This window comes from Oreochromis niloticus, unplaced genomic scaffold (assembly GCF_001858045.2).
Source record: "Oreochromis niloticus isolate F11D_XX unplaced genomic scaffold, O_niloticus_UMD_NMBU tig00001891_pilon, whole genome shotgun sequence".
Lineage (NCBI taxonomy): Eukaryota > Metazoa > Chordata > Actinopteri > Cichliformes > Cichlidae > Oreochromis > Oreochromis niloticus.
This window is the reverse complement of record NW_020327498.1, coordinates 12,752-23,683: the sequence shown is the minus strand read 5'-3', so window position 1 is coordinate 23,683 and position 10,932 is coordinate 12,752. Positions and strand designations below refer to the sequence as shown.

Sequence of the window (10,932 nt, the reverse complement as noted above, 5' to 3'; positions counted from 1 at the left end):
CGTGTATCCGTGAAGTCTTGGCCGCATCCGATGAAAGACTCGCTCGTTGCGGTAGCAACCGTCTCCGCTCGCAGCAGCTAGCAACGAAACTCCGGTTCCCTCGGTAGTAGCGCATCGTCCTCCGTCAACGACTCTCTCCCGAGACGACTCTCAAAACTCCCTCTGTCCGCTCAGGCGGTATCTCCTTCGGCAAGGACCGTGGCGTTAGCCTAGCTCCGGCTAGCTAACGTAACCAAACTTGCCTCGTGTTCACCCAGCACAAATGGATACGGAAAGTCCAACTCAAACGCTCCAAATAGTTACCGGAAAGTCCACAGTCTGTTGCTTTGTTGTTGCTGAACAACCATGAGTCTGAGTCTGTGGTCTGGGAGAGAGTCCTGTAACTCTCTGTCTGCAAAATACAGTATATAATGACCAATGCTGGGCAATTAATTATATAGTTACTACTTCAAAAAAGTAACTCAGTTTGGCAAACAACAAAGTTTTTTGCAGCTATTTATTTTTTTTAATGCAGCCAAGGCGTTTTTAAATAAACATTTCAAACTATTTACAGAACAGTCAGCTGTTCTGCATCAAATCTGATGCCACACAAATTATTTGTGCCACTCCAAAAAATAATTTCTGTCCGCTATGAGATAAAGGAGAACAACAGCCTGATCATTCATCCCAACAGCAGTTAGACTCTATAACTCCTCCATCACAATGTCATAAGTCACTGGACACTGTGAACATCCACGGTCACCACTTCATGCATAATGGACCTTCCATGTGTATGGACATGTGCAGGTATATATGTATGTATATGTATACATATGTATATTTAGTGTGTACATGTGTGTGTGTACATGTCTATAAATAGGAATAGTAGTAGTGGTACAATAGCTATATCAAGCGAAATAGTTTATGTCTTCCATATTTCCAACCATATCCATAATCACATACTGTGTATGCTACCATTGTATATAGTGTATTATCTTACTTTTTTCATTGATTGTACTTATTTGTATTTTTTTTGTATTTCCTTCTGATATCTGTACCTGAGCTGAGGTGACGCAAAAATTTCCCTGTCGTGGGATCAATAAAGTCTTATCTTATCTTATCTCTCTCTGATACCTGCAGGCCTGACAACAGGAGATGTATCACTCCTGTAACACCTGGAACATTCAGCAGCCGCCTCAATGTTCTGACACACCAACAAAACTATTGACTACACTACACACTAACTACACAAGATTTGCGCTAAACGTCTCAAATCTCTCACATCTCAGAACACCGCCGTCACTCCTAAAACTTCCCCCCGTTTCTTAACAACTAGATGCCACGTTGCCATATCATTTTTTGATTGGTCGACACGGTACTTTTTTCGACCAATAGGAAAGGGTGGGGGGTTTTTTGGTGTTGTTTTTGCTCACAGGCAGAGAGTGCTTTCGAGCGGTTTCCTTATAACACGCCGTTTTTACCGTTTCTTCCAGCAGTAAATATAAACAACGATAGTATTCAGGAAGAAAACCAAACATTGCAAATATTTTTATCATAACTCTGGTTTTACGTGGCCTCTCAACACAATTTAAAAACTGGTATAAAGTCCACACTTTTTCCGTCAATTGTTCCGTCTGTCCTGCTCACATCTCCAATGTACACGTTGTCATTAACACTAGGTTTACTATCCTGCGCAAATTTGCGTAACTTCCCTAAACCCAATACCCCCTAGAATTACTGGCTTTTTTATTTTCTGGTGCAAGTCCCGAGGTGTTAATCACCCCTGCTGAGATTTTCACAGGTCGTCAGCTTGTTTCTCCTACAGCTTTTGTTGTGCTAACCACCCATTGTCCTTGAGGCCTGGCACATTTGCATTTGCTCACTCAGAGTTACTCAGATCCAAGGCAGGCCAAACCTCTGTGTTACAACTTTCAGAAATGCCTGATAGAAATGCTTCAACTTACTCATGAGATTTTGACCACATTTTTTGCGGAAGTCACAACTATACTGAATGCACGACCGTTGTTGCCAGCTGCAAGAAATGCTTGGTAGGGAACAGCTGTTCCCTACCAAGGTTCGTTTCAAAGTTTGAAAGACTTTGAAATAAAACAGACTTGTGTACCCATATATTGTGAATGTCTGTCTTTTGTATGTAGGTTGTAACACAGAGGTTTGGCCTGCCTTGGATCTAAGTAAACAAATGCCAATGTTGCACAAACACACACACACACACACACACACACACACACACACACACACACAGCAAATCTGCATTTATTTGTCCCACAAGTGGAAAATCTGCATTGTCATTGCAAAAAAGTGGACAGAGCACAGTATAGAAAGTGCACTATACAAACAATCTGGAAACATAAATATGGACACGTGTATTCAAAAATATTGGTGTATGTAAACACACACACACACACACACACATATCTATCTATCTACGTGTGTGTGTGTGTGTGTGTGTGTATGTATATATATATACATACACACACATGCACATATACATATATATATAAAGTATAACTAGACTTTATGGTTTAAGTTCATGAACTTATGGCATTCATTTCAATCCTGTTTGTAAGAGCAATCATGTGTCCTGTTGGTGCCATTGTGGATTGCTGGTCAGAAAGTTTTCTGGTGCCACTAATCAAAGAGACAATGCCCCGAGATAGATTCATTTCAATTATGCAACACCTTCGATTTGATGACAGGGACACGCGGGCAGAACGGGTGAAAACAGACAAATTTGCAGCGATCTCCGACATCTGGACACGCTTCAACGAGAACTGTGCTAAGAGTTTCACTCCAGGGGAACACATGACCATAGATGAACAGCTGTTCCCTACCAAGGTTTGTTGTCCATTCACCCAGTATATTGCAACCAAGCCAGACAAATTTGGGATCAAGTTCTGGATGGCCACGGATTTGGACACCAAATATGTCTGCAGTGCATCTCCTTACTTGGGAAAGGACCCCAGTCGTCAGAAGGGAGAGAGGCTGGCAGAGAACGTGGTCATGAAACTGATGGAGCCGTTTTTGGATGATGGAAGAAATGTCACAACGGACAATTTCTTTACTTCACTGTCACTGTCGCACAGACTGCTGCAGCGCAAAACAACGTTACTGGGCACGGTGAATAAAGTCCGGCGTGAACTTCCTCAACTTGCAAAAGATACTGCAAAGCGAGAGGTATTCTCCACTTCAGTGCTTTTACAGTGTGGTGTAGACGTGTTGGACCAAATGGCACGGATGTATTCTGTAAGATCAGCAACACGCAGGTGGCCAGTAGCGGTTTTCTACAATATGCTGGACCTGGCGGCAGTGAATGCCTACATTTTGTACAAGGCATGTACAGGGTGGACAGGCAAAAGAAGATTGTTTCTGCGTCTTCTAGCTCAGCAACTTCGTTGCCAATTCATGCAGCACAAGGAAATCTTAGCACAGAGGCAGGCTGCTGCAGCTGCTGTGCCAGGGACTGTAAAGACAACACAGTGCCAGGTGCAAGAGAGCTGCAACAGGAATCGCAGCAGATTTACCTGTGCAACATGTAAGAAATTCACCTGTGCCAAATGCAGGGATGATGGACACTGGGTCTGCAAACCCTGTAAAGTTTGAAACACTTTGAAATAAAACAGACTTGTGTACCCATATATTGTGAATGTCTGTCTTTTGTATGTAGGTTGTAACACAGAGGTTTGGCCTGCCTTGGATCTGAGTAAACAAATGCCAATATATATATATATATATATATATATATATATGTACATATATATATACATAGTTATACACACAGACACATCTATATCATATATACACACACACATATATATATATATATATATATATATATATATATGTACATATATATATACATAGTTATACACACAGACACATATATATATATATATGTGTGTGTGTGTATATATATGATATAGATGTGTCTGTGTGTATAACTAGACTTTATGCATATTATATAAGGTGTGGCTATATAAATATATAAATATATGTACAACTCTGTGTATATATGTTTATGGACAGGCATGCAGGCAGGTAAGGAAGGAAAGCAGCCTTGCAGGGAAGGAAAAACTTGAATCTCTCATTGTTAGGGGTTGGGGGAGGGTGTGTTTGCACAACAAAAGCAGGAGAACAATGGAGCTGACGACCTGTGAAAATCTCAGCGGGGTGCCAAGAGGTGTTAAGGTCGGGGGGAATTTACGCAAATCTGCGCAGGCCAGTAAATCTAGTAGTAGGGACTTGCACCAGGGAAAAAAGGCTCAGTAATTCTAGTGTTAATGTGGCTTCACTGCACATCAGCCACGCCGCTTTGCTAGCTAAAACACCGGTGTCGGCACATAGGACGCTGTCATAGCCTGTCAACGACGTTGATTGGCTGCGTGTATACGAATGTGAATCGCATTATTGGCTGGACTATAGGATAAGGTGGCATCGTTCTAATCCCATACAGGAGCAGCCAGTCACTTACTGACTAACACTGCAAAACAGAATTCTTAAAGTTTTAATTTTAATTTCAATTCAGGTTAGATTTTTTTTGTGCGCAACGCAGATTTTCTGTGCGCAGAGACCGTGCCAGCAGTGCGCAATTGCGCACGTGCGCAGCTTAGAGGGAACATTGATGAAGACTCTTAAAGCATGGACAAGGGTTAAAACCTTTTGTTTTACCATTTGTGAGGTAAAACTGTGGAACAGTTTTCCTGTGGACCTACAGCAATGTTCACGCATTAGTCAGTTCACAACGATGTTTCAAAAACTGCTTTTGGAAGAAAATGAAAGTAATAAAGTTGTAGACTTTTAGTCAAGACCGCCTAAACCAAGACCAAGACAATACCAAGATTAGAGGGTATCGAGACCAAGACAAGACAAGACCAAGACCAAGACAGAGACAAAAAGGTCTTTAAACTGCAGCCAGATGCTGCTTTGTTTATAGGTGTCAGGCATATTTATGTGTTTTTGCGATGCACTCGCACAGCCCTCCTCACCGCTGTCTACTGTCTCACTCACTTACTGAGAGGACAGACGCACGCTTCACTTGACTGCAAAGCAGATAATGCTATTAGAAATTGAAATAAAGTAGAAAAACTTACTTTTTGGCATACAAATGACTTTTTTTCGTGTTATATTGTCTGTGTTTGACAAAATGTGCTGATTTTTCACATGTGATAGCAGAACTGAATTGGGCATGCACAGGATGAGTCACATCATTTGAAACTTAGCCCTGATTGGAGAAATTGGAAGTGTTACAACTGACCCACGTTACAACTATCCCCGGTCTCCCCTATTATGTCTGTGTTAAATATACAAGTTGTGGCCATTTTCACAAGATTTGATTGTTTAAAATTCACATGGACAAAGTAAGGATTCTGGGGGACATGAGGTGTGCTCCAGCAAATATTTCCTCTGTGGTCCCATTAAAGATGGATTTAAACATGAAAGAGTGTGAGATGGCAAAAGCAAAGACATTCTGTACTTAATCAGAAGTACAGATATTAGTGGCAAAACCACTACAGTAAAAGTAGCTCTTTGGAGGATTTTTCTACCAGCTATTTTTGTGCAAAGCTAATTGAACCTTGTGCTATATTAATGTATCATTAAAGTAACATTAATACATAAGAAAATGACCTTTACTTCTCTAAATTTTAATTTTCATAAATATACTCAGCTTGAATCAGTTTGGTAGAACATGAGCAGAGAAAAAGACGAAAGATTTTAAAATATCTCTACATTGTAGAGAGCGACTCTAAACAGAAAATGAGTAAGGAACGGGTTAAAGTGGGATTCAGCAGGTGGGGGAACTCTAAAATTGGTTGTAGTGGCTCAACAAGAGGTTAAGAATCGCAATTTCTATTCAAAGCTTCAGTAAATTTTCTTTGTGTACAGGCTGTGATCAGCTGATCTGGGCTGCTGGTGCTTTCAGGTCCTGATCTGAATTAGACAGGTTTCAAGGATTTCGAGTGCTCAGGCAAAATAGAAAAGTGCTGTACAAGAACCAGTCCATTTACCATTTGGTTTACTAGCTGGCAAAATGTTGAAATTGATCAAAAAATATACTTTTCTTTTTCTTCTTGTTGATCCACAGATTCATTGAGAGTAACAAACTAGAGACTACATCCAAATATGCCTTCAGAGGACTCAGGGACCTGACTCACTTGTATGTTCCAGTGACTGAAAATACAACTGTTATCTGTTATACATGATTTAATGATGTCTCTTTTTCATAATCAACTGCATTTGTTTCCAGGTCTTTGGCAAACAATAACATTAAAGCCTTGCCTTATAGAGCTGTAAGTTTGTACATAGTTAAATAGGCAAATAGCGTACTGAGTAATTCTTGCAGTCTGTCTTTCTCCCAGTTCAGCCATGAAACACAATATCCCCTTTCTGCAGGGACCTGCGAGGCAATGCCTTTGAATGTGACTGCAGAGCCAAGTGGCTTATGACGTGGTTAAAGAACACCAATGCCACAGTGTCGGATGTTGTGTGTGCTGGACCAGAGGACATGAAGGGCAAGCGCCTCAATGATATGACCAGCCTGCAGAATGAGTGTGTCTCCACAGGTGAGAAACACCTGAGCCAGCTGCCCTTCTCTCATGTCCAGCTGAGATCAGGATGAGAGAACTCAGCACAGTCTTTCTAAGTTGTGTAGAGGTTATTCATTTAACGTGGCTTTGTTGGTTTGTGAAAAATACACTTCCCGATGTTCCTTTCCACAGATTTCATCTTTCATCAGTCTGTTGCCTCAGAATCGTTGTCTGTTGACACATTCACCTATAAGAATGATGTCTACGTGGCCATTTCTGCTCCCAGCACAGAGAGCTGTATGATTTTCCAGTGGGACCACATAGAAATGAACTTCAGGACTTATGATAACATCACAGGTAAATTTTGATTTCGACTTTTGCAGGAAATGTGTCCTAACCTACGAGATAACTGGAAACCCCTCTTGATCCTGCAGCGCAACCTTCTAACCATTTAAGTCCTTGCAGGCTGTTTCGACCCAACGTGTAGTTACATCTCTAACCCACATAGCAAGCAGGTCTGGCCCAGATCTGGTATCAAGCCGGCACTGCTGGCTGACTTCTGGCATGATAAGACGTATGCCATCCAGATATGGGCCAGGCCTGGTATAGATGGCACTGTCTATGTGATGGCATGCCATATCTTGCTCGATTGTGGTTTGGGTCATGTGGCCCAGGTTCATAGAAAACAGGTCTTCCCCTGATCCGGCATCAAGCTGGCACTTCTGACTGACTGGTGTCATGGCAGGGTATATGTCAACCAGATGTGGGCCAGGTCTGGCAATGATGGCACTATTTATGTTCCTATTTTCCTATTTTAGTTGGAAGACCCAAGTGCCATGTTGATATACTATACTGCTATGGTAGCCAACGTTTCAAATTCAGGTATGACTTTGGGAAAGAAAATGCGCTGTAAAAGAATCAGTTCATTCACTGTCTGAACAGAGGTTCGTAATGTTACTTTTGCACTATTTATGTTCCGGCACATGTTGTTATTACATGGCTTGATTAAGGTACACATTTGGCTGACATCTGGGCCAGCACAGGGTCAGCTGTGTGTCTGCGACTGGCCCGTGGCTGCACACAACTTACACATGGCCCACATACTGCAAAGAATGACGGTCCTTTGGTGCCAGAGATGGGCTAGCACAAGACCACCAGTGTGTCTGCAACTGGCCTTGTGCTGGCCCATGTCTGGGCCTCCTCTGGCAAACCTGATCTGGGCCACCAAAGGGCCCTCAGTCTTTGCGGTATGTGGGCCATGTGTAAGCACATTGTGTTGGCCAGATCTGGGCCATACCAATTTTGCTATGTGGGCAGGAGGTGCATGTCAGGTTACGTGGAAGGTTGGGTGAAGGGTTAAAGGGAGTTTCCAGTGACACTGTAAGTTAGGAAGTCTAAATCACACATTAGGCTAACAAACACTCCCAGAATGCTCCCAGTTTCATTCTCACGCGATTGATGTGTTTCTCTGCCCTTTAGGTCAGTCCATTGTGGGGTGCAAATCTGTCATCATCAAATATGAGGTGTTTGTCATTGTGGCTCAGCTGTTTGGTGGTTCCCACATTTACAAGTTTGATGACGACCAAAGCAGGTTCAATAAGTTCCAGGATATCGAAGTGTCCAAGATCTCTAAGCCCAATGATATTGAGGCCTTCCAGATTGGCTCTGATTGGTTCTTTGTGATTGCTGACAGCTCAAAAGCTGGCCTCTCCACCCTCTACAAGTGGAATGATAATGGCTTTTATTCGTACCAGTCACTGCACGAGTGGTACCGCGACATGGATGTAGAGTTTCTGGACTTGGATGGGAAAGCTCACCTTATTCTAGCGAGCCGCTCACAGGTTCCAGTGATCTACCAGTGGAGCCGGAGCAACCAGAAGTTCATCCTGCAGGGTGAGATCCCCAACATGGAGGATGTAGTGGTTGTGAAACACTTCCGGATCAAGGAGGAGCTCTACCTGGCTATGACGCGGTATATCGGTGATTCCAAAGTTCTGCGTTGGGGCACCAAACAGTTTGCTGAGATCCAAGCTTTGCCCTCTCGAGGCTCCATGATTCTCCAGCCGTTCTCTTTCAAGGAACGTTACTATCTGGCTCTGGGAAGCGACTACACCTTCTCACAGATCTACCTGTGGGATGAGGACAACAAAATCTTTGACCGCTTTAAGGAGGTGTACATCCAAGCCCCACGCTCTTTCACCGTGGTATCTACCGACCGCAGGGACTTTATTTTTTCCTCGAGCTTCAAGGGAAACACGCAGATCTTTGAGCACATCATCATCGACCTGAGCTTGTGAGGGGCTGTGCCTTATCGTCGCGTCTGAAATCAAATGTCTTCCACTTGAAAGACAAATTCAAGAAGGAAGAAAAATTTATAAACTGTTAAATATCCACACCTTCATAGATTTCACTCACAAATTAGAGCTGGGTCAAGATATATTGTGACTATTTCTGAATGGCCTTGCAATCATGGATCCTCAGACTTTCTGAAGTACTACCCTTTCATAACTACTTCTATTCTCTTAAAAATACCACTGAAGTTCATGATGGGTTAAAAAAGAGACATTTAATTGAATCTATCTGGATTTATCTTTTATTGTTTAATATCTTTCTCTCAGTAGTTTTATGCAGCTATAAAAATACATCAGGACCTGAATGAACGTAACAAATTTATTCTGATTTGCGGTGACTGGTGATGGATTGAATGATTTTGCCACCTACCTGTATCCTCATACCCTGTGGTAACGTACAGTACCTTGCCTTGTCAACACTGGGGTCTTTTGTTTGATGGTTACACAGTGCCTCCTTCTGGCCGTGATGAAGTACCACACCCCTCTGCTCTTTCCATTACAGGGAATGTCTAGAAAGCACAAACCTTTAATTATCATAGCTGAGATCATAGAGTGTAGCCGTTTGTTGGAAGGTGTCTTTGTAGATGTTGTAGATTATAATGCATAGAGTAGGAAGCAGTGGTTTGTTGTTACAGTTAGTAAAATATCCAGGACTTGACCTTATACAAATTCATTAATGGAGAATCGCCGTTTAGATACAACTTCTACATCTGCTGTAATATAATCAGAATCAGAATCAGAAGAATCAGAATCAGAAAGGGTTTTATTGCCAAATGTTGAGCAGGTTTACAACATTAGGAAATTGCTGCGGTACTTAGTGCAAACATACTGTCATATAACGCTTAAATAGACATAAAAATAAGAATTAAAGAATTAAAAGTGCTAAGCAGATAGATATATACATGGGTGCAGGTGGTGATCAGTGCCAAACATGGAATGATGCAGTGAACACAGTGTAGGGTCATGTGTTAGTGGTGGGAACAGTCATATGGTTATTGTTCATGAGTCCAACAGCAGAGGGGAAGAAACTGTTCTTGTGGCGAGAGGTTGTGGTGCGAATGGACCGGAGCCTCCTGCCTGAGGGGAGCAGGTCAAACAGACTGTGTCCAGGGTGAGAAGGGTCAGCTGTGATCCGAGCTGCACGCCCCAGTGTCCTTGAGGTGTACAGGTCCTGCAGAGATGGGAGTCTGCAGCCAATCACCTTCTCATACCAGCAGAGCGCACAACACGCTGCAGTCTCTGCTTGTCCTTGATAGTGGCTCCAGCGTACCACACGGTGATGGAGGAGGTGAGGATGGACTCGATGATTGCAGTGTAGAATTGCATCATCGTCCGTGTTGGCAGGTTGAATTTCTTCAGCTGCCTCAGGAAGTACATCCTCTGCTGGGCTTTCTTTATGACGGAGGTGATGGTGGGCTCCCACTTCAGGTCCTGGGTGATGGTGGTACCCAGTAAGCGGAATGAGTCCACAGAGGTGATGAGGGTGTCAGTCAGGATGATGGGGGGGAGTGGGGCTGTGTGCTTCCTGAAGTCCACAATAATCTCCACTGTCTTCTGGGCATTCAGCACCAGGTTGTTGTGGCTGCACCAGGACACCAGACGTTCAACCTCCCACCTGTAGGCAGACTCGTCCCCATCCGAGATGAGTCCAATAACGGTGGTGTCATCTGCAAACTTGATTAGCTTGACAGACTGGTGGGTGGAGGTGCAGCAGTTGGTGTACAGGGAGAAGAGCAGAGGAGAAAGAACACAGCCCTGAGGGGAGCCGGTGCTGATGGTCCGGGAGTCCGAGACATTCTTTCCCAGCCTCACATGCTCCTTCCTGTCCGTCAGGAAGTCAGTGATCCACCGGCAGATGGGATCAGGCACATTCATCTGGGAAAGCTTGCCTTGGAGATGGTCTGGAAGGATGGTGTTAAAGGCAGAGCTGAAGTCCACAAACAGGATCCTTGCGTAGGTTCCTGGGGAGTCCAGATGCTGCAGGATGAAGTGTAGAGCCATGTTGATAGCATTGTCTACAGACCTGTTGGCTCTGTATGCAAACTGCAGGGGGTCCAGGA

The 10,932-nt window shown here is 43.3% G+C and overlaps 1 protein-coding gene and 1 long non-coding RNA gene across 2 annotated transcripts; both read left to right on the top strand.

Annotated features, from left to right (window-relative positions):
• The first annotated feature begins 712 nt into the window (after nt 1-712).
• Nucleotides 713-6,274, top strand: LOC112844878 (uncharacterized). Its single transcript, XR_003217636.1, has 3 exons — nt 713-786; nt 6,080-6,151; nt 6,242-6,274. It is a non-coding gene; the product is annotated as an uncharacterized LOC112844878 (long non-coding RNA).
• A 4-nt stretch (nt 6,275-6,278) lies between these two features.
• LOC109198167 (leucine-rich repeat LGI family member 2-like) lies at nt 6,279-9,555 on the top strand. Its single transcript, XM_019353754.2, has 4 exons — nt 6,279-6,284; nt 6,388-6,557; nt 6,714-6,878; nt 8,001-9,555. The coding sequence occupies exons 2-4, from the start codon at nt 6,437-6,439 to the stop codon at nt 8,816-8,818; spliced, it is 1,104 nt and encodes a 367-aa protein (XP_019209299.1). The 5' UTR covers nt 6,279-6,284; nt 6,388-6,436; the 3' UTR covers nt 8,819-9,555.
• The last annotated feature ends 1,377 nt before the right edge of the window (nt 9,556-10,932 follow it).